The following is a 25,285-nucleotide window of genomic DNA, read 5'->3' as shown; positions in this document are numbered from 1 at the left end:
TAAACCAATTCAAAACTGCATTTTCACGACACATTGTAATAATGTAAGTAATATCATGGCCATATGTCTTTTGTTTCAAGAAACTAGAATACTGTGCCTACCAACGCCGATAGAATAATGTTGTATGTCTTCTGGATGTCCAATAAGAGTAGCCCCTGTTTCTTCATGGAACGGGTCCCATGTGATAACAACATGTTCGATGTCTGTTATATACCCATTGGAGTTTTGGACATTAATTTGTCCAACAGGGATTGGAGCAGTGTTGTCAAAAATAAATCCGTCACTGCAATACCGAAATTCCTCAAATGTTTCATTAAACCATTCCCTCTCAACAAGTGTCGTGTTTAAAAGGGAACAAAAATAGAATGTTGTGTGAAGAAACACGTTACTTTCGTCAAAAACAACAAAACCATCCGATGTGACTTTTTCTTGTAAACACGCTACCTCTGTGTCGCAATCATTTGGTACACGTCGTGATGTCATCAAATAAAATGTAACGTTACGCTCATACGCGTGCAAAACCGCCGCGGCTGGACATAATATTATTGTTCCAAAATCAAATTCATTGTCATGTAGAAACGTTATTTTGTCTCCAACATCCGAACTTTGAATTAGTAAAAGAAATTATGTATGTAATATATTTATTTTCATTATTTAGTTGGTTTACAATTAAAAAATGAACTTTTTACCGATTTAATTTGCGTCCAAGATTCCGATTCAGTATCAAAGTCTTAAACTACATTAGCGTCGTAAGTTCCAATGTTCATCTTCGTAAGCTTTTTACATTAATTGTCAACTGACGGAGTATGCTTTAACACAAGCATATAAAGAAACATGACCGTGGACGGGCAGTAGAAATACAACCAATAATTGTTGTGTATAAGGTCAATTTTAAAAACATTTATATGTAGGTTGTTCAAAAGTTATGTCCATTTACATATCATATAATGTCAATTATATTCTAATAGAACAACACCTTATTTTTACCTTTATATCAGTAGAATTATTAGCAATAGATTTCCAAGAGATAAGGGTATTTCGACCCTCTGCATCCTGAGCTAAAGTCCATTGATAAAATGCCATACCGATATCCTTGTCCTCAATTGACCAATGTATTATGAGACGGACAGACGTATATCCAACAAATGAAGATGCTTCAGTTATCTGCAAAACTGAATTTTGCCGTTCAATAAAGAACACATTTGATTGTATCGGATCTATGCATTCCAGCTTAGAACAGACCCGTACTTCAGCAATATACTCTTTGTAGGGTAAAAACTTATACTCTTCCAAAACGAAATGGTTGCTGTCGATACGCGATTGGAAAGGTACAACATACTTTTTTATTCTGTCCTGCCATTGATTTTGTTTCACTTATGCCAACACTATATGTAAAGAAAACCAAGGTGATGGTCGATAAACTTCCAGCTAACAACAAGCCGTTTGGAATGAAAAAGAACGTTCGGTACAGGGCACAACGATACTTGAATACTTAAATGCTCACGGACATTGGTTGTATTTTCAACGTGTATAGCAAGTGCCGGTTTATTAACAAATGGTCGAATAAACGTTTCAATACCCTCTGTAGTGACAATTCCATCGTCTGACGTTACATCAACTTTATATGGAATGTTAATTATGTAACGTTTACCAACGTGCAGCGATTCATTGACCTTCACACGCGCTGAGTTGTTCGATAATACTACGTCATATGTATTTGCTACTGGACTCACGGTGTCATATCCAAAACTGACTGATAGTGAACACATTATATCTTCATTGTCTAAAACCATTACAACATCAGAATAAGAAATTGAAAATACACCGTTGCGGGATGACTTTAGCAAGAAAAAGTATCTGACATTCGTTCGAATATCACTAGAGTGTAGACAATACGAGTTGTTGTTGCTTACGATTTGAAATTTACTATATCATCAGTCGTATTTGATAGTCCAGCACCTACTTTCAAAACTAAATTACCGTTGTGTATGGACTGTATCCATCTTCCACAGAGCACCTTCTTTGTAAAGTGAGCGTCAACGTCCACAATACTGTTATTTACTGAGGGATCTATATCAAATATGACAGTTTGTCTTGGAGGATATCTTGATGCTGAAAGGATTGGCTTACTACAGCTAGATAATCACCGGCATTGTTGTACACATGCATATTCATGTAAAACTCGAGGTTATTGTACGTCTTATGTAGCTGAAAACGGCGAAGTGGATACGTAAAGCATCAACCAGAGTACAAAGGGCACGGGGTAGATGTATCTAGACGCCATTCCAAATAAGCTGTTGCGGCAATACCGTTATGTGCTGTAAACTAGAATCAAACTACAGTACAGTAAGTAAAACATGCGGCTAAATACGATGCTGATTTGCACACTTCAATTGTTAAAACACTCGGTTAGAAAAAAAGTATACCTACCGACCTGGAAATATATTTGATCGATTTGTGCAGTCTGCTCATCGTCATAGAATGTGTTGCTATTCCAACCAAAAACAATGTATATATTGTCCATAGTAACTGGCGGAAGAGTTCGATTTAAAGGCGGTGTTTGATCAATGACTACCGGTCCTACAGTTGCAATGTTTTCCAAGCCAGTTTTATTGAGAATTTTCATGAAGATGTAGAATAACTTATCAGAACCTATGCCTTCATGTCCTCGTTTAAAGTAGGGTTTTCTTTGCGTAGACTGATACGCTACAATGGCTGGACCCACCTTTTCGGTAGGATTAAATCCTAATCCAATAAAGAAATCATCAATTTGACTTTCGCCTTCCTGATGTCCCAAGTAATAAATGTATTATCGTTGGGGAGATAAACGATTGTATCGTTTGTGTGCAAGGGTAAATGCTCGCAAAGAAACGAAGAAACCTTTTCATTCTCTCCTTTTTTCGTGTTTTTCATAAATATCGGTAATCGTATTTGATTACAAGTAAGGTTAAGGCAATGCAAAAGAAATTGAATATTTATACATTAAAACAAACACACTACATACACTAGTTTACCCAATACTGTATATCATACAAGCACGTGATAGTACAAGATAATGATTCCTACTTTAAACACAACACTGTAAATAAAACAGATTGCATTTACTTAAATTCAATTATCATAGATTCTACAATTATCTGACAAGCAACCTGTACGTAACAATCCTAATACGTAAAACAACATTGTGTATATTTTAGATTTTTAAGCTTTTGCAAATAACCCGGAAAAGTTGTTTGACACACTCAGCAGTTTGAAATGAATATAAGTCCCCTGTAGTTGACGTTGTTAGCGCCATTCAATCATTGAATATAACAATGTATGAAAAAAGTATAAACACATTGAAATATTTAAAATATAAGAATTGTAACCGTTAAAAAAAACATTAAACCAAAATACATCTATAACATTTAAAAAAAATACATAGAGTTATCCATGAAACATAAGTTATTGATATTAATATATGATAACTATATTAATATGTTGTAAAATTGTAATATATTCAGTTTAGCAGACTACAGTTCGCAACATAATCAGAACAAGAATGCACTTTAATTATGATAACATTAGCTCATTCAGTTAAATACTATATCCTTTGAGATAGCAATGCAAGATGAACTGTTGTGTGCATATACACTTTATTTTTAGAACTTACTAGGCTAACTCATGTTATTTCCAGCATTATATACAGTGCCTTTACATTATTTTTTTACGACTTTCTCAAAAATAAACATTCAATAACTTATACATATAAAAATTCAACATATATCGATAAAAGATGGAATTATAATGGAATCAGGACATGGTTTATCAGCTGAAGAAGATATTGTACAAAAACAAGACATGGTTATTATATAATACTGACACATATCATTTGCACCCGATGTTTAAAAACTTGTTTTCATTAATTTATAATAAATAAGCATAACTGCAAACTGAAGATTACTGGTGAATACGGTACTGAAGTTATCAGTCTCAGATGCCACTCTGATATCCTGGATAAAACGTTACTGGTGAATACGGTACTAAAGTGATCAATCCCAGATGACACTCTGGTATCCTGGATAAAACGTTACTGGTGAATCGGTATTGAAGTGATCAATCTGATATCCTGCTTTAAACGTTACTGGTGAATACGGTACTGAAGTGATGGTTCCCGATCTGAAACAGATTAACACACAAATGAAGTAATACACAATTTGTTTACATTGACATAGATGAAGAGGCTATCACACCAACATATGAAGTCATCTTTGTTAAAAATATGTAAATTTGGCCTAAGACCACAGTTTTTTTTACTTAATAGTTCATATAAACACTAACCTGGCTAACTAACTTCAAAACAGTTTTTGCGTATACTAGTTTTGCAAAAACAGAATTCAAAACTACTATAGTTCAATTTCAGGCTATATGCAACACATACTGAAAGTTTGGCAATGATATATTAAACAATTAAAGAATGAGACAAGTATCAGCAACTGTGGTATTTTCATTACAAGCAGGAATAGCAATTCCCATCCAAAGGTAAGCCGCAAACCTTTTAAGAGCCATTATTTCCATATGCATTAAAATAAATGACCAAGTAAAGTTTTTATTGTAGCTTTCAAAAATGACCTGCCAACTCTTTAAGTTTTTTTTCTAAGCAAAATAAAGATTTTTTCCAATTTATCACTTTAGTGTTTATATACAAAATGACATAGACCCAAATGGAAATGCTTCAACTTGTCAATTTATGCTTTTTTGGTCCACTTCTATACAAAGGTAACAGAACTGTTCAGGTTAACAATTTTGTTTAGTGATCTTGTGATTATAGACAGCCTAAACACCACTATATGCCAAACTGATCGCCTCCGCAACAAAAGAAATGGCAAAGAAACAATCAAAAATGAAAGATTTATAATAACTGCTAGTGTATTCATAAGGGGGTCGGCTACATGATGTAGAAAATGCATATATAACATTATTAAACCATTTATATTTTACATTAAGTATCTGTTTGGATGGCTAAATATGGCATAGATTTAAGAGTATAACCCATTACCATTGCCTATACGTTGCTTAATTTTAATTGATTTGCCATAAATCTCACTGTTTTGAAAGATTTACACACAGACAAGTACTACAGAGTTGACTAACATCTTCATTCTTCTGAAATGTTGGATTCCGAACTGCACCTCCTGATTCAGATTGCAGGACTACTACCGAGGGGGGAGGGGTGAGCCGCAGCTAACTGTAGCTTTTTGGCACATTATAATCTGCAAGCAATATTTATGCAAAATACTACAGAAACAAGCTCAGTAGCTAAAGGTTTACACATAAACCCGGTTTAGTGGCACTGGGCAAACGTCAAAGACATAGAACACTAAATCACAAACAAGAAACATACAAGAACAGCAAAAAACTCCACGAACAGCACAGTGCGTACATACTATATATATAACAAATATGTATGTTTATCAAGAGTTGTTAGGTACCGCCTATAACGGTCCGTAAAATGTAAATTTATTGGGGGGTTTAAACCAGTTTATGTGCACAAACCTCACTCTTATTCCAACAATCCTTAATAAAGATATAATGCAAAAGGTAAATCTTATCAAAGTATGCATTAACTTGAGGAAACTTATCAATAAAACCAATAATAATAAACGTAAAAATACAAAAGCAATGCTTCTACTGTTAAAGAATGAAAAACAGTCATTCGAGACACGCACAACCTTTGATGTAGTCATAAATTTGTTAAATATGCAGAAAAGTTCATGAATTCAAAGATTTTCAGGACAAAAGTTATGAAATATATAGTCTTTTGGACATTTTGCAATCAGTTTTTAACAACTCAAAGGTTAATCTCAACTAACTGAGTACCCAGATGCTTTATGAAAGCGTTAAAACCAGACATGCTTAGAATTCCTTCTTACTTGAAGACGGTATTCCATTCTAGAAAATCCTTGCCGAGAACCGGTATGGAATTCCATCACAAGACCACGTTTTACCAGCATTGGTTCTTGTCCTTGAAAATACCTCCGTGGCTACAGCAACCAGGCTGACCGTAGAAACAATAAATTCGTGTTTTTATGGAATTTTGAGTATATTTATGTTTTTTCTTTAATGCATGAAGGGAAAAGGCTCTAATTTTAATGAAACCGGCTCACTTTTTATTTCATTTGCCTTGAAATGGCAAGTTTTTCAATGAATAAACTGAATAAATGAATGAATTAATGAATATAAATGAATGATTGATAGTATGAATTAATGAATTAATGAAAGCTAGCAATATTTTTTTTTTCAAAATCGGGATCTCACTGAGTTGCTGTGATTGTTGAAGGTGATGTATTTTTGTCCATAATCTGAAAATCATATGCTCGCTCAATGAAACAATCTGCATATTATGTGTAGTAAGGTTTTTTTTTATTGCTTAAAGAATTTGCAATTAATATAATTTTGCTAAAATGAACAATCAAAATGTGCGAATAGATGCACACTACAGACTAAAGACAAATAGAAGTCAGCAGTTTCATTAGAAAATTATATTATGTCATAGCCGCACCAGAAACGATTGACAAAAAGCATGAAAGAAATTCATTTAATAATAAAACAAACATTATCCGTATATGACCAAACTGACTCACATTACGCTTCAGTTTGGATATAATTTTCCATTATATGATCTGGAAGTACTAACAAATCACCGCATGTTAGCAAGTTGGCGTACAACAGGTACAGCTTGGCCGGATGGGCAGCTTTGCGGGCGGGTGGGCTGGCTGGTTTTCATCATTTCATTCTGGGCCTGTTTAAAAAAATAAAAAATGGAAAATAAAACAATACCAACAACTACACAAACATACAATCATCGACGCCCTTAAAGCCTAAACAACAGACTCAAGTAACACATATCTGGCATACCTGGTTAAATTGCTGGGTTCAACATTTAAGTGTTCCACACCGACCAAAAATGTCTCAAGACAGGTGCGATTAAGCCAAAATGTTGAGATGATTCCAGTACAGCAACCTGTGAACATGTTACCTATGTCACCTGCCATCAGGAAACCTGGAATGGACAACCCCTTACCTTATTGGACCGTTCGTGAGAGTACCTAACCATATGCCGCGTCAATTTGCCTGTTGGCATTTGGCCGTGCTTTTTCATTGAGCAAACTTATGTTGTTAATATTTTAAAATCCCTCCATTTATACTTTAGAATTGAAAGTGAGGCTTTCTTTCATTAGGTACCAGCCTTTGGTATACTTACAATTTGAAAGTAAAAGTAGGTGGGTTTTTTTTAAAATGTCAAAACTATATAAGAAAATTTTAAATTATTGATTTATATTATGTCATAGAATATTTTCAAATTTCATACCGAAACACCAATATTTTATGATTAAGAACTGTCAACTGGCCAAATTTCAACCAGAAATCTACATAAATTTAGAATTTATAAAAAATTAAAGTATGCCACCCCTCCAAAAGCTCTTTCTATATCAAACACTGTTTCATATAGACACTGACCTGGCTTTTCACTTGAAAACAGTCCCATTTGAATAAAAAATGTGTTTATGCTGTATTAACGCAGTAGGGCACGCCAGCAAATTCCTAAAAAAACTCGCTAGAGCTTCTTGGTCATTTGCTCGCTTGAGGAACTGCGTTCATAAAGCATAACTGCAGGAATAATTACGATCAATACTTACATTTACATTTTAGATAATTAATTATTACAATTTAAAAATGGCAGTATCTTCAAGATTGAGCATTTGATCTTAAAGAGATGTAACAGATAGCATACGATGGTATAAAAGAATAGCTGATATTTGCAACCTCGTACATCATTTGTTAAATGACGTGACGCTTATCCAATCGGAGCACAATATTGAAATAAACAATGAAGTCATAATAGGCGAATGTAAATATCAAAGAGCAAGTAACATAATGGCAACTGGCTATGTTAGGAAGCCTCTCTGACTTTATTTCAGGGAAAACTTGACAAATGTCCGGTTTATTTTCAAACCTATTGCTTCCAGTTTAACATAACATGGCAATACCTGCGTTGCTGAACATCAGTCCACAGTTGTAATGTCAAAACCAGATGGCATGGATGTGTTCGGAAATACAGATGGTCTTTACAGTCAACCACTCAAAACCTCCCTCCCTGCAATTGCCAAAGTAAACTATTTTAAGGAAAAAATGCAAAGGATACATCAGATTACATAATTTGAATAACATTTACATTCGTTCATTCGGCAATGGTATCTGTGTCATCTCATTTATACTTTTTTACTTAATAAACAAGCAGGAACTTTGACTCAATGGCTATTTATAACAAATTTGACCATGAGATTGAGTATGAACAAGCCAGTACAGTTTGACTTAGCATTTTAGTGAAAAGTCGATAAACGGCGATGTAAGTTGAAAAAATAGAGTTGCACCTTATGTTTTAAGGTGCAGGTCCAAGGAAAGACATGCCGGTCTAAATATAGAGGTGCACCTCCATTTATGATATAGAAGTGCAGTTGTATTTATGAAAGATGTGCACCTTCCTTTTAAAAATGTAACAGAAAGGAGCGACTCTGTATTTAGAATTTCACGTATAAATATAGAGGTGCACATTTTAATTAGATACAGGTGCACATGTACATTAAGCGGACTTTATTCTCTCACTAAGTCATGTTGTTTCTTGGAAAGGGAACAACCCGTCCCGTTCATGGTTTAAGTCGCAACCTTCATTCAGCGTGGTGTTTGGCGGAATCGGTCGCCCTCCAACACCCTGGACAGACTATTTAGTTACAATATTTCACACAATCTATGGCCCAAAAAAACACCATTGGCATGCAACCGCCCATTCATCTTTCAATCACAATCTCGCACTCCACCATGGTTTCGCTTTGCAGGAGGGGAGGCCTCTCCCGCACCCTCTCAATCCAACCTTTAAGTTACTTTTTGATACACTGACACGTGTTGTTTGGCAGGACAACCCTGCCACACCATTCCCATCAATGTTTTTAATTCTAATATCTCAGCCAAGCTGTTTGTTGACAAGTATTAACATCTTCTTGTACATCGTTATTTTCAGAATAACTAAAATGACCATGATTTTGTTCCACACTCACCGTATCACTTTTTTCAGTCACAATTTCTCACTCAGCCATATTGTTCTTGGCATGAGGGAACACCCCTCCTCAGCCAACTTTTGAGTTAAACTCTGTCACACAATCACGGTATTGCATGGCAATACGGAAAACCCTCCCCGTCCATATTCTTTGTACAATTTCTCACACATACATGGTGTCAGCTCGCTAGCTCCCTACCAACATATTCAGTCACAATCTGTCATCCGCCATAGTGATGCTTGGCAAGCGGGGTCATCCCTCCGCACTATTAATTTACAATCTTTCACACAATCTGTGGATCAAAGCAAAACCATTAATCTTTATAGTCACAATCACTCACAAACCTATGGTGTCAGACCGCAACGTTACCGTCCTTTTATCGTTTTAGCCATAATCTCGCTCTTCGCCACAGTTTCGCTTGGCAGGAGGGGATATCCCTCCCGCACCATCCCCGTCAAACTTCTTAATTTAAAAACAACATGTCAAACAAAATTGGTGTTGCATTGCAGAAGAGTTTCCTGCCACACCATTCCAGTATATCGTTTTAGTTTAAACCTCTCTATCAGCCGTGTTGATGATTGAAAGTTGTTTTCCCATCCTTTAATCTGAGTTATAATTTATCTATGGGTGTGGCTCTCAGACCTCCCATCCATCTTTTCAGTGACAATATCTCAATCAGCCCAGCGATTTCTGAACTGGTCAACTGCATGTCATATGTTTATGAAATTGATACGTTCATTTACTGATGGTGTTTTTACAAAAAATCATACCTGTTGCATGTACGTGACACGCTATGCTATGTGTACCGGTGTAGTCCATGGTCGTGATTAAATCGGTAATCAAACAGGGATAAATTCTTGGCAATTTCTACTCGATTAACAACTGTCAAACATTTAAATAGTATTGTAAAATCCATAATGACAACTACTGGATAGCGACCTTTGTTTAGAATGGTCAGCAATGAGTATGAATATCTTTAATGTTAAAGTGAATACAAAATATATATATCCAGCTACCTAAAGAAATATGACAGTATTCAAAGTAATTGCTTATAAGCATACTTTGAACTATTTTGATAACTACTGGGGCGCTATTTCGCATCTCGTAGATTTAATTTTCGTGTGAACGTATTCTTCATGAAATCGGCCGATTATGCGATCACGAAAACTACCGAACACAATGTCGTCACGCTCTGATAAAACTTTGACGTTCGGCATTCATGCGCTCAATACGGTTTATTAACAAAAAAAACTGGTTCCATCACCTTTACGTCTTTTTTTCAGGCTCATAGTCATTGCACTTCTGAAAGAAAGTGTATACGCACATGCATGTAGCCTAAATAGGGCTCTGCCGAGCTTCGCTCGGTTTAGAGACCGTATTATCAAAAGAGTACAGGAAATACTTTGTCATGAACTACAGTGTATTATTCTACAAATTTATACGTCCAATCGTACTCGCTATTTGGAACCACGTGGCCGTACAATATATTTCCGTATTGGGACGCACGCGCGTACAAAAATCCCATTTTTTTCCGTATTATACGAATCACGGGTTCCATGTTAAACCTATGATGAAGACCAAAACCCGTGAAAAGGTTCCGAATGAAAATCCGAATCAACAGACGCTCTAGATAAAGCGTTACGATAAAGCTTCTGTTATTACCGGATCAATAATTTTATTATAATTATTATTTTTATTATTATTACTAAATTATTATTATTATTATTATTATTATTATTATTATTATTATTATTATAAGTATAATCTTTATTGTTATTATTATTATTATTATTATTATTATTATTATTATTATTATTATTATTTTTAAGATTATTATCATTATTTTTATGTACAATACAGATTATATTTGGGAGTATATTTATAGGTATAGAATAAAAAGTCATTTAGCATTGTTCAGTATAATACGAAATACATTAGGAATTGAACACATTTGGAAAGTCATATTGGACAAGCCGCTAGTCGTCCAAATATATATTCGTATGGTACAGAACAATGTTAAATAACCTATTTTTAGAAAAAAAACCTGTATATATACACACATATTTGCATTAACAGGGTTTTACTCACCTTCGTAAACAACACCTTCTGAAGGAAGCGAATCATGAACAAGAAAGTTAATGTGTTCCGTTGTTGAAAGCCCAGCCATGTTTGTTACTTTGATGGTAAAATAATATTTTTTGTAATGATGTCCCATATTTGCAGCATAAACCTGTAGTTTATAAAGTGGCAATGTGTTTCTGAAGAACGCACAGTCACCAATATCCGGGCAGTAGCACAGTGTTGATGAACATGAATTCTGAAACGATACAGGGCGTTTATTATCTCACTTCATTAAAATACGCAACACACAAGTGAAATAAATAGTTGTTTACAACCAGTTATGTGCTTACATTTGTGGTCCTAACACCAAGATGCTCATTTAATAACTCAGTCATTGTGTCGGCTATTCCAAACGTCCAATATATGTTAGATAGGCCACTATGTGGATCAAATGCATCAAATGTCATTTTCATATCGGACAGGTCCGAGCTCTTATGTACAAACAACACCTCGTACCCATCTTTCTCAAGCGAAACGTTGTTTAGATGTGGCGCTGACCGATCAATGAATACAGTTCGGCTATCGCTGAGAGTATTCCCAACTATATCAATAGCCTTCACGTTCACTGTGTATGTATCGCCGTCTTTAACATTCAAATTCTTACAAATCGATTGATTATTGAAAGAGGGTACAGGTTTTTCTTCAGAAAATGAGCCATGGTTTAGCCTCCACGAAACATTATATGCAATTATACCATATACATTTGATGTCCCGGAAACAGGTAATTCTCCAGTTATTTGATCGTATGAGCCAGTAATGAGTACATGCGAGAGGGGCTCAATAGGATTCAGAAGTTCATTATAAATGTAGAAATTGTTGTAAAAGTAATCTTTCCAGCTGAGGCAGACATCGTTGTGATGAGTTTGCCACGTGTAATTTGTACCAGGCGAAGCAGATGTAAATCTGAATGGGTGTTCATTCCAAATTTTAATGGACGAAGTGTTATCAAAGAGAACAAAACGACGACACTGCCTAACATTGTCTGCAACATCCTTAACCTCTAGTGTAATACAATAAAGCCTTGGGGCGTTTGCAGTCAGATTTATATCCATGCTTTTGACTGTGTGGTTCACAATTGTACTGGGTATAACGTTGTATGTGTAATCTACTTTTAGTGTCCCGTTCGATGGCATGACCTCGTTTACTCGAACTTCATAGCTCTCAATTTTTGATGCGGTGCGCGATGCTCCCAAACGAGGGACGGGATCGACCCAACCGTTGAACTCAATGTGATGGAGTGTTGAACGTGTTATCCGCTTGTCAACTTGGAGAGGCTCTGAGCCACATGTCAATAGTTTTGAACAGTGTTCGGGTGGTTGGCTATCATAACGGTAGCAGATTGTTCGTTCTGTCGTTTGTTTTTTAAACGGTACAGCATTGAGAATAGTATGTTTTACATTTTGAGCCTTCAGAAATCCACCGCCTTTAGCTTCATACGTCAAACACAATCTATAATTTAAAATAAAAATGGTAATATTTTAAAATAAATGCATATCGTTCATTGGTTTCAGTCCTTTATGAATCATGCAATATGCGTTCGTATAATTCTATACAAGTACGGTTCACCAAAGTTTAGAGATGGCCATAAATGGAATTCCATTTGATTGAGAATGTAAAGAACTAAATAAACAGAAACAATACTAACGCTTCGCCATTCAAAACTTTTCTTGAAATATCGGAGATAATTTTTCCCTCGTGATGTCTTGTTTCTTCAACCATTTGACTTTGATGATAGTCTGTAAATTGTTTGTGTGTAGTCAATGTTGTAAAACTTCCTTTAAAAACAAAAAAAGTATATAATAAACGATATACTACACAACACACAACCTTAAAGTTTGTTTTTAAATGAACATGTGCTAATGCCAAATGAGCCATTTGAATAAAATGACCGAAATAGACCTTCAAATTAAAGGTTAAGAATTGAATAGTAAACTCGGCTTATAATGAAATCCTTGAGGCATTAAGTTATATCCGTATATGGATATACTTGTCAAGAGTCGAAAGGATGTTTCACGAAAATCAAATAGTTGTTTTGTTCTGTCATCAGACTAAGGTTTTTATTTGTTAATTTATAAGTTTATTTGAATATAGCTTTAACAATGCTGCAAACAATAGAACTCCTATATTCGATACGTGTATAGAGGTATGAGCACATGCTGTTATGCTCTAGCAAGTCGTTATCATTTTTGGAACTTGCAGCAAGAGTTTTTAGTTGATCTAAACCAATACATTTACAAATGCACGTTTTATCTTACTAAATATATAAATGTCAAACGGAAACATTGTTATGATATTGGGTAGTAAATACCAGTACATGCTAATTGTACAATATATATGGGATTTTGTTTTTGTTTCCAAATATGGCATTTGTTTGAACGCACATTTAAAATCAAGGGACTATGAAAATGATTATTTTTGAATGCTATAAGATGACTATTATATTTGCAACAATAATCTTGGTTCGCTATCAGCAAACTCTCTGTTTGGTCTTAGTTCACGGTGGGTTGAAGAAATAATCTCGATATCTGAGTTTTCGTTATAACCGGAGCTTTAACCGTAAACCTTTAAGTAAATATCGAAAAAAAGAAAACTGGACAAAAAGATGTTTTCGTTACATTTATATTTTCGTTCAAAAAAAAAAAAAAACGGGCCGAGAAAAGTTGTCGTTATATACATAGTCTCGTTACAACACAGTTTCGTTATATTCGGGGCCGTTCGATACAAACTTCACGAAACGTGTTTGGGGCGTAAAAATCTGTTGAACGTTAAAAATGAAATAAATTATCAGTTTGCATGTGTCCGCATTTTGAAGCATATTGCGTATTAAACACTCCCTTTGTTCACCATCCACGTTCAACTTTAGCTAACCGACGGCTTAGTATGCATTATTTAATACAAGAAATATCAATAAACCAGGCAAACTGCCATAAAAAGTGTATTGATTCGACATTTAATAATAAACACATTTTTTTAAGCTGTTATTATTATGACAGTCTGAAATTATGTTCATACCTGATACTGTTTGCCTTTTGATATAGATTGCTGTATCTGTTATTCCAAAGCGTGATTCATAAATAAATCTTGGTTTGCTATATTTTGCAGGTAAAGTGATGTGGTAGCTAGCAACCATTTTGAAGTTTATATGAGACGGCTGAAAGTTCCCATACATATCTTGCAAATACGAACACTTAGTTGACGTAGAGCTCTTTGCATCCTTCTTTTCACCGATTGGGCCTATCACTTCAGTGTTACAAGTTTCGATAAATGGCTTTTGTGTTGGCTGACATGAGGTTTCTCCTGAATGGATTTCGCGACCGAGAATTTCAACTTTTCTGAACCCAGATGCACATTGGCAGTCTTTGGTGAGTTCGTTTGTGCCACAGCGTCCAGGCCAACAAAAGTGGTTGTTCCAAGAGCACATTCCTATTTGTATAGGCGAACTGATTTAATGTTTGAAATTAAATAACATTTTATGTATACAATGTACGTGTAAATCTCTGATCGTAATGTCCAAAAAATGTTTATAAAAGGTTAAACAATAATCATCTGTAAAAACTTATTATGTACAATAACTTACGCTGACATTCCTTGTCATTGTTGTAACGTTTGAATATAATGTTGTCCTCGTAGCATTTCTTGCAATAGACGTTGTTTCTACTTCTGCAACGTCGGTATTTACATTGGTGAATGGATGATGGGCACACTTGAATATGAAAATATAAGACATTGTTTAAAAGATTATTCCTTCTTTTAAATAAGTCTAGTTGATAACTAAAGGTTTTAATTACGTCTTAAGCGAATACTGATACATACTGCATAGTGAATTTAATTCAGAATAATTCATTGAGTTCATTCTATTATAATTCGTATCGTATTAGAATTAGCGAAATGTAAAAGATCTTTAATACAACAATGTAATCAGAAATGGTATACATTTAAGAATGCATCGAAAAGATAAATGTTTTATGCACGTTTAAACGATTACGATGTTAGGGTAAGTTGTCTATAACATCTTAGATATAACTAAGAACGTTTAACATTCAATGCAGAATAAGAAAATTCCCTACTTGAATAGTCAATATGGCCTGTTAAAGCAACTTAAATTTGTCCCATTTAGGAAATTGTATTTTAAAACATTTCGTTAAAAATGTTTAAAGGGGAATCCTTAAATAAATATACACTCATCTTCTTTAAAACCTTTAAGTGCTAATATTTATTTTTCCGACGGTAGAAAGTCTGGTTATATTTCCGACCTATGATATGATATGTTTGAAAATATAAATTAAAATGGAGTTTGTTAAAACACTGAATTTAAGCTCTCTTCCATCAGTCCATTTTCCTTCGGGTGTATCTACTCCTTAGTGGTGTGATAGGCCGTCAGTTTTTCATGAAACTATTCAAAACGTTCCAAAGTGCGTCAGTATTAATGCTGATTGTTCAATATAAATTGATTTCCTTTCAATACAAATGCGTATAAAGCTACTGTTGATGAAATATTTGTATATGTTGCCTTCCATGCTAAGGGTTATTTGATTAATATTTGGAAGATTTTTTGAAACGCAAGCCCATAAGACTGAGTTTTGATATTTCGGTTTTCCATACTGCATGTTTAACACTGTACTAGGATGTTTTCTAGTTCGTGCTAAATATGGTCCGACATGCACATACAGTCCCAGTAATACATCGAAGGAAACGGAGGCCAGTGCACATGTCAACCTTTTTACTGCCTGACATATCTGACAGACAGGGAAATTCAGGGGGACCTGCTTACAACTTAATTACACTAGACTTTGCTATCAACAAACCGATGAGTTAGGCCTCATCCGAATGTTTTGAAATGTCTTGAACTTCTTTTAACTGATAAGACTGTAATTACACGCAGACTTTCATGTTATGCATAATATAAAGATGACCTTGAACCAATCTCATAGCTATAATAAGCAATATAACTAAGAAAAGAATGAACAACAATTTCATTATTTGTTTTTGGGTGCCATTATTAATATTCGACTAGTACATAACCGTTTCTTTTCGGCTTCGGTATCTCCGTTTTTCGTGACTTAAATGTAACCGCAGCATTTTGCCTGAGATTTGCCTTCCGGACTTATAAATAACCGCAGTTTTTTTGGCCAGTTTCTTGAATTTCCGTAATTTCTTTGCTTAGATTTTTCAAATTTCTGGAACAATACATGAACGCATCACTAGGCCAGTTTTGTCAGATTTTCGAACTTATACGTCATCGCAGCATTTCGACCAGATTTCTCAGATTCTGGAATTATACATAACTGCAACATTTTGGCCCAGATTTTTTAGATGTTCGGACTAATACATAACCGAAACAATTTGGCCAAGGTTTCTTAGATTTCCGGAAAAATACGTAACCGGAGCATTTCGGTTCAGATTTCCATAACAAATACGTAATCGAAGCATTCCGCCCAGACTTATTAGATTTCCGGACTAAAACGGAACTGAAGTATTTCAATTCATATTTCTTAATTATCTGTGTGTTGAACGTCACCGAAGCATGTTTACCCATATTTCCATGATTTCAGTGACTTATACGTAACCATAACATTGGCTCAGATTACCCAAGTAGAAGAAGATAAGCAGCACACAAAATTAAAGTATTAAAATGATACAAACACAAATGAACATTTTTCGGAATGGCTTTCAGTATGCTGATGTTTTTGTCTCGGATATGGAAAATGATAGGGAATGGCCTGCTATAATAAATAACCATATCTTGCAATACGGGCTCTGTATTATGCATTATATTACAATGGTGTTTGGCTTATTGTTGCACTAAGTGCACATAGAGCTTATTGATCAGGATTATTTTCAAGTTAACAACGATGTTTACCTAATCGTCATTAATCTCTCAGTCCTTACTGTTCTAGAAGTTCCAAGGACACACTTGTGATATACAGTATTTCTAACAACGATTGAGACAGCTGTTTCAGATGTGCTTTTTACTGACATATATTGACACACCTTAAAGCATTTCCCTTTCCCAAGTTAACAACGATGTTGCTCACATAGTTGTTTACGTTAAAATTCTGAACGGCTTATATGAAAACTACGTCACTTCGCGCGTTAGGGTTGAGCTCAATGTGAACTATTTTGACAGTGAGTTGATATGGTTCTGTTGTTACAACCTTTCTTTTTTTAATCTTAACCCGTTCTGTGAAACAATATTTAAATATAGTCAAATGAGTCAAATAGAAATCAAGACATTACATATTTTAGGCTACTGTTTTACACCACACAGCTTAAAACCATATGAAACCCTCGTTAAATTATTCCTCTCACTTTGACATTAATTTACCAACAGCCATTGCCAACAATATATTATCCTACAAATAACCATGAGTGAGTGAATGCTCGTGGAGGTTAACGAACAGACTGTCGTGAAAGAGAGTTTGACTTGCATAAAATACTAGTTCTTGCTACCCGTGTGGGAAACTGTAATAAACACCAACCTATCGTATCAAACATGAATAACCTGTCAACATGTTAGTCTTAGTCTTCTTTGCTCATATAATGAATTAATATTTAGTAATACTTATTAGATAAATATGGACCAACTAATACACATTTTAGCTAACTTTGTCGAAACAAAAATTTGATCAGGGTTATATATTCGCTACAGGTTCATTTAATGACATATAATAGTTGGACGACTCATTTTAAAATTATAAAACAAAACAACCTTAAGGGAATGATTAACCACCATGGTTACACGAACAAGCACACTAACAGGAGATGTTTGTCAAACATTATAACCCCAATTACGTATCAATATTTACACAGTTAACACAAATTTTGACCCCAGTACAGCGGACCGATACCTTGCATTAAAAAAAGATCATCTGCAGGTTTTATGTTTAGAAGTTGGAAGTTTTTCAGTAGACTTTCTACCGTAACGTTAACCTTTGAACTACTTATATGTAATCAAGGGTCAAGGGAAACGTACGACTGAGGTTGCATGGTCCTATGTTAAACCATTCCCAGCTTAGTATTGGTCTACAAGCTCACCGATCCGACAGGCTTACCGAAATATGTAAACCATAACAGACACGGAAGAAGCTCAAAACAAACAACTGAGCATACCTTGTTATGGCACAGTTAGAATTTCTCTACAGCCTGTTCAGTTTGGTACTATAGTTTTGACCATAAAATAAACGATCAACTGCAAATAACGCAAAGTAAATTGATTCGATTAATCTTAAAGCTAGAACACAGTGTTTATCATTTCTGCTCTTTGCAGTGGCTTCCAGGAAGGTGTTGAGCAGTTTTCATTGTGTCCTGTTTTTCGAATTAAGAACGGTGTTGCTACTCAGTTTATTGCAGAGCATATTTGAACACCGGATATGTTTCATTCTTAAAATACAAGATTCAGATATGAATTATGTTTTTCAATCCCAAGGTGAAATTGCATGGGTCTAAATCTTTTGCATATCTGGGATGGAGTTTATAGAGTCATTACTTAGTTGATGTTAAAATTATATACACCCTAAATGGTTTTACAATTGCAGTAAAAATATGTATTTCGGCAGTAGTATCTAGCCTATTTATACGCATACATTTTTAGGATAAGCTGCTTACCAATATATTTATTTTTTTATGAGATGTAAACATGTTTAACTATGTCTGCATTATTTGAACCATTAAAGACAAGATAAGATATGTATTTTTTCGTGTCCCTGGTAAATGTGTGTGTGACATGGTGCATTTGTGATATTATCTTGTGATGTTTTTATAATACAAATGATAAAGATAAAATACATGTATTGGTAGTATTCTATTGTGATATACCATGTGTTGTATAGTTATGCAGTTAAGTTCATTCAAACTATGTATATTTTTACCATACATATGCATTATATGCCGAAATAAACATGAATATATCTATCTAATAAAGAATTACATTTTATGGATAACATTTAACACTTAATATGCAACAATTGTTATTAGAGGCAAAACAAAACAGCATTTTAAACACAAAATTAAGTTCAGTTTGTAGCATACTTATTTTCAAAGAATTTTTTAAATCTCACCACGACATCCGTTGCCATAGCCAGCAGCGTAGTATGGATCATTGCACAATTCGCATCGGATCCCATCTGGTTTACCACCGCATTGAAGTTTGTTTTTGGGACAGTGCGGAATGTTGTAATTTAAGTTGCAGTCTGTGTAATGAATCACTTTATAATATATTGATAAATATGGTTCAAGGAGAAAGACAGTGTTCAATGTATTTAGATTGTTTTTCATTTAATATAATAAAGAAATAAACTAACAGTTAAAATGACACTCTTTTTCAAAATCCATGGATACACATGTATAACAAACATCAATTTTGACTTGTATACCTTTAACAACTTACGAAATAATACATTTATGGAAAATAAAGATTTACTGTGGTCTACTATATTCTCATGAGGTAGAAATACAGTGTTTTATGCTCATTTTATGCTCATTTCTTTCAAATTCTTTCAAATTAAACTCGGTATCCTTCATAAAAACGTTTATTTGTCCTTTTTGATAAATTAAAACAAGTTTATTAATTTTGGTATTTTGGTATTATATTTGAGAATAAGAGTGCATCTTTAATGATAAAATAATAAACTTAAGGCCATGTAGGTTAGTCGGTGTAAGGTTGAAGGACATATGACCAAATATGTTCAGTCGTATTGTATAGTACGAAATTAATGACAGTTCAATACTTCTTTGCTTTAACAGGACAAAACTATTTAAGCTTTTTTATATAGTATTCTTAGTGTAATTATACTTGTTATAGATATAAAATTATATCAATAATCACTTACTTTCACAGCACCGTCCATTTCGCCAGTCTGAACACTGACATTTGCCACCAGAAAAGTTGTATCCATTGTAACAGAACCTGTTGCAGTATTCAGTAAAATCCTTTTCCAATTTCCAAAAACACGATTTACATGTCCTTGACCTAATTCCCCCTCCACACTCTGCTGTACAGCTTCCCCAGGCAGGACAGTCGTCATATTGGTCATATGTACAGCTATCTGTATATGCAAGTGCGAGTAATTCTTAAAATTGATGATAAAAACAGTTGCTTAAGCAAAACAATGTCTTGGTACTGTATGAAGAAGTTTATAATTAATATAAATATCACTTGTAAAAACTTAAATAGTGGCTAAAATTTTCGAATTTTAATTTTGTTCAATAACTGTTATGAAATGTCATGCGTTAATATGAACTCAAAACAAAAAGAAAACTAAATCGTACAGAATTGGGATTCTAAAATAATAATACGGACCTGTGAGAAGGAAACTGTTCAGCCAGTATGCAGTCCTACAAGTCAAGTATAAAAGGTAGGATGTCAGCTTTTTTACATTTAAAAAAACAAAATTAATTTGATTTCAAATGTACTGGCATGTATAAAAGTTTTTAAAGGCAAATAAAACAAACAACAACATCTATATTTTGTCTTTGAAGGCATACCAAAGAGTGTTTTCGAGTCCTTCCAAAAATAGAAATATTAAGGAGGATAGCGTCCTTAACGGTTCCGAGGTAAACAAATGCATTACAACATTTCTAAACAGAACCAATGATATACCAACTGGTCGTTTAGTATATTTTATTTCTAGCGGCGGGGATAGCTTCAGATATTTCACTGCATTTTTTCCCCTTTAATAAGGTATTTAAAAAACAATAAGAAGTGATGTTTTATAACTTACCAAATGATCGACGGAGCACATAGGAAAATCCACGACATCGATACACATTTGCTACCTTTCCTTCTTCCTTTAGATAAATGAAAGAATAAAAAAACCAGAAGAAAACACAAACAAACGTGTTTCCGTTCAATTGTTTACGATGCAGATTAGTTGAAGAAAGCCATTGTTAATTTCCATTAAAACGTTTTGCATTTTATTGAGAACATATCAAAACAAAAATAATCTCTTTTCCATAAAAATACCGTATTTGAAGTCTTTAAACTCGACACTGAAATTTTACTCACTCTCGCGCTCTTCTCTGTCATTCTCTCCGAGATGAGGAAGAGAATAATTTAAACATCTTTGCATCTTATATGACTATTTGGGGAAGACCCACGTCAGGAAAAACAGCAAACGAGTGTAAATAAAATAACTCGGTGAGATTTATGACAATATATGTTCATTGTAACAGCATGATTATCACCACAATACTTATCGATAAAACAGACTATACAAAACATGAAAATTGGCAACAGCAGGGCAGCGCTTTATTTCATTTCATTGAAATTGATTGTTTATTATCAACTAAATTTACTAATACCAATTTACTCTTGTCACCATACTGTTTATATAAGAAATGCTTTCTTAACAGTATGGCCATGTTACACATTGAGTCCAGGTAGTGACACCTCTTAGGCCCTGATTTGACGCTGGGTTTCAGAAGTCGTTTATAAAACAATGACAACTTAAATGAAGAATAGAACTGGATAATTCATTATATTTATTTACGTTCATTTACATTGAAACGGCGAGATTCTCTTTGCATGTATATATATTTCTGGACCCAATTTGGCACTGCACAGCTTTAACTGACCCAAGCGGCCACAGCCCAAAATATTAATTTTGGGTCCACTTGACTATATATGAATTTTAAAAAATGCTCCAAATTTTTGATCGGATTAAAGATTTATTGGTCACCTTGCCATTCTTTATCGTACCACCGCAAAACTTAGGTTTTAAAAGTAAGCCAGCAATTATTGCACTGCATTCACTAAATGCAGCACTAAATACAATTTAATTCAGCTCAGGAAGTAAGTATTCAAATAAGAATCAAATAACAAGTATCCATTTTTTAGCAAATGTAAATGGGTTCCGTCAAGGAAAAGCAATGTTTGAAACGCAATTTATAATAGCAAATGAAAGTTTTGTTTAAAAAGTTGCTGTCAAACGCCAATGTGGTGCGAGATAATCTGAGCAGAACTCCCTAAAGAACAAATTTGGGGCGGCAGCACAAAGGGAGCCCCGTCTAATGCACCCGAAATGGCAACTTTCAATATGATAGGCATTATTCCACTAAGAAGATTGAATGTGGATCTTATATGTCAGGAAAAGTTATTGTAACCAAGCGCGTTCCTGATACCAGTTGACAAATTAGGTTGAATAACTCTTTGCCATCGTCTATCAAATGGACGCCCTCTGGCGATGGATCGATTGGTGTTTGTCGAAATATCAAGGGCCAAGAAGCACCTTCCTTTCTTTATTTTTCACAGAAGCAGTTCAGGCGCCTTTTGGAGTTGAATACGGTAATGTGATTTTTGGAATAACGCCAGGTTAATTTTGGAAAAGAATGCTAGTACATAATTCTGGTACCAGGTAGGAGTTTGCAAATATTATCTACCAGCACTTTAAAATACTTTATTATCTCAGAAATAATTGTCACCCCAAAGTTATTGATAATTCTTTCACATCATCTTAGGTCTACCTAGGTCTTTTTATTAACTTAAATCGATATACGTATCTGCCAAAAAAGTAATCAGATTAAATGGAAGGCAACACTGAGTCTCCTAAATGGCCATGTATGCTGGTCGAAAAATACATTGTTGCATCCTCCTCTTAACGTTCTAAACTAACGGGATTATACCTTGATCACAATGTGCCCAATTCACGCAGGGCTTGGTCAACTCCGGGCTCTGGCTATTGCCGGCCTGCACGTCCGATTTTTCTTGGGTAGTCTGTCGCTGTATAATGGGTCACTGAATGTGGCGGCGCTTGTCGGTGCTCCTGACGACTGAGCCACGTGCCTGACAGGCGACGCGTTCATGGTGCTCATCGTTACACACGAGGACTTTGTTCCAGTTACCGGGGTGGCAGTTTTGAACCAAACGCGCCTGGCAGTCCGCAGCTAATAGATGATGTCGCGAACATCCTTCTTAGACATGTTAATCGATAAAAAAATAAAATAAAAACCGAGGAAACGACACCTTGATTAACTATTAGCTAGTAAATTAATTATAACCTCAGTTCATTCGCTTACAGTTCTGAGATCAAGTTTTTATTTTATAACATGGCCCACTAAACTATATTTCATAGCAATTATAATTCTTCCACACACTTATTAATATTATGTGCTCCGAGCTGGAAAGATGCATGTTGAAATACGTGTGTTCTCAGCTTAAATAATTATACGGGGGCTATCATTACCATTTCGTTTTAAATAAACAGCTCAACAATAACAAACCAGGGTATATTTACGTATTATACGGTTGACCATGTGCGCCCTGTCAAAACAGCAGAGCAAATATCGATCATGATTAAACATATGAAAACGAATTGAAATATCATTCGCCTTTCACGAATTAAATATAATTAAGATTAGTTCTTTATAGGAATGACGTCACCATTACGTCATAATTATGTACTTCCGTTGTGTGGAAAATTCGCAAAAAAAAATAAATGTTCTTATGATTGATAGACATGTTTTCACATGCTCAATACACTGTAAATCAAAACTATCATTATTCCTGAAACTTTTACATCTTAAGTATCTATTCTTGATTGATTTATCATTTAGAGTAGAGATTAAAGCATTAACCGCTGCCCTATAGTTGAAAGGTCATTTTGGAAGATCTGTCATGGCGGACGTTGCAATTTTTAGAGTTTGTTTTTCAAGTGGAGTGATTTTTCTTAGGAATAACTTGACCCCCCTTTTTTATTGGCTTAAAAGGTAATTTAAAGCTTATACTTTAAGAATATATGTGGTTATCATAGCCTGCATTCGCTCGAAATGCCTTTAAATGTTGTCTGAAAATTATAATTTTACATTGAATTATATAGGGAATAACAATGGTGGTGTGTAACCTTTACAAGACAGTGAACTATCATTCATCTTTTACCGATTACTCTCCGGAAAGTCTAGTTCTGTTATGATTGTACAGTAAGATTTCAATGTAGAGCCGTCAGCATATACATGTGTACCTATTTTGTAGACACAAAAATTCGTATCAACCTGGAATATAACCGAACGACAGGATAGATGTCCTTTAAGATTTCATGTACGAAAATACTTGCAGGTTGTTGTTTTCTTTAGAGGGGGGGGGGGGGGGGGGGGGGAGGGGGTCTGTCTTTTTGTTGCTATTTTGACTGTTTCAAGTACTTGAATGAACATTAGGCTGAGTCAAAACGTAATGTATTCATGTCTAGTTCACTTAACAATAGCATGAGTAATACTGAACTTGATTTTATCATGTTTTATGTGTGCATCTTTAAAGTCCGTTCAACTCTTAAGACTGAGAAGATAATGTATTTACTACAAGTGCCACACAAGATGAACTTGTTTTTTGTTTGCTTACTATGTAACACAATTGCCTTCGTAATCATTTTTCACTATTATGTGCTAGAATATACGAGAATGGTAAAAATGATGCTAAAAACACTCACTTGAAGTTGTTTCTGTTGTCTATTAACATAAAAAGTCCCTAAAGTTTATAACCTTTATTAATTCTTAATAGCTTCCTTATGAACATAAGTGAACATCAAGATACTCATATAAAAATATGTTAAGAACGTACATAAAATTATCAAGAACCAAAGAGCACACTTTCAATTGCAACGGAGTTTCGATTACTAAATACTTTAACCACTTAGATAAATTCTTTACACTTGTTATGCAAATATCAGCAGGATGTAGTTGAATTATACTAAACAAATAAAAAAAACATACCAATATTTTTTGCATGAAACAAAAGTACAGTAGCTTCCATTAAAATGCAAATGTACAGCATGCAGCAATAACAAACTTAAAGATGCACTCTTAACCCAAATAAAATTTACCACAAGTACTAATATTGTTTAAATATTCCAAAAAGGATGGATAAATGCCGAAAACAATGGTTCTTATGAAAGATACCTAGTTTAATTTGAAAGAAAGGAGCATAACACACGTTATTTCTACCTTCTGAGACTATTGTAAACCACAATAAATCTTTAAGCATTCACCAATCATTTAATATTTTGCGTAGGTAGGAAAAGTAACATAGGATACCAATCCAGTTTGTACATGTTTTTTGAAATGTATGATGTACACGTAGGTCG

The 25,285-nt window shown here is 34.4% G+C and overlaps 1 protein-coding gene across 6 annotated transcripts; it reads right to left on the bottom strand.

The window, feature by feature from the left end:
• Positions 1–2,910: 2,910 nt before the first annotated feature.
• On the bottom strand, positions 2,911–21,225 carry LOC128226010 (uncharacterized). Of its 6 annotated transcripts, XM_052935909.1 has the most exons (15): positions 20,936–21,168; positions 20,515–20,549; positions 20,045–20,260; positions 19,274–19,405; positions 14,794–14,919; positions 14,229–14,639; positions 12,862–12,991; positions 11,507–12,665; positions 11,184–11,412; positions 8,031–8,137; positions 6,898–7,042; positions 6,624–6,781; positions 6,298–6,341; positions 5,913–6,037; positions 2,911–4,158 (listed from the first exon to the last, which is right to left on the bottom strand). In XM_052935909.1, the coding sequence occupies exons 1-10, from the start codon at positions 20,971–20,973 to the stop codon at positions 8,115–8,117; spliced, it is 2,499 nt and encodes an 832-aa protein (XP_052791869.1). In that variant the 5' UTR covers positions 20,974–21,168; the 3' UTR covers positions 2,911–4,158; positions 5,913–6,037; positions 6,298–6,341; positions 6,624–6,781; positions 6,898–7,042; positions 8,031–8,114. The 6 variants fall into 6 exon arrangements, with proteins under 6 accessions (XP_052791869.1, XP_052791868.1, XP_052791867.1 ...); XM_052935908.1 differs by lacking the exon at positions 6,298–6,341; XM_052935907.1 differs by having other exon boundaries at positions 5,913–6,781.
• Between the last annotated feature and the right edge of the window lie 4,060 nt (positions 21,226–25,285).

The sequence above is a fragment of the Mya arenaria genome, chromosome 3 (assembly GCF_026914265.1).
Source record: "Mya arenaria isolate MELC-2E11 chromosome 3, ASM2691426v1".
Taxonomy (NCBI): Eukaryota; Metazoa; Mollusca; class Bivalvia; order Myida; family Myidae; genus Mya; species Mya arenaria.
This window is presented reverse-complemented; position numbering and strand designations above follow the sequence as displayed.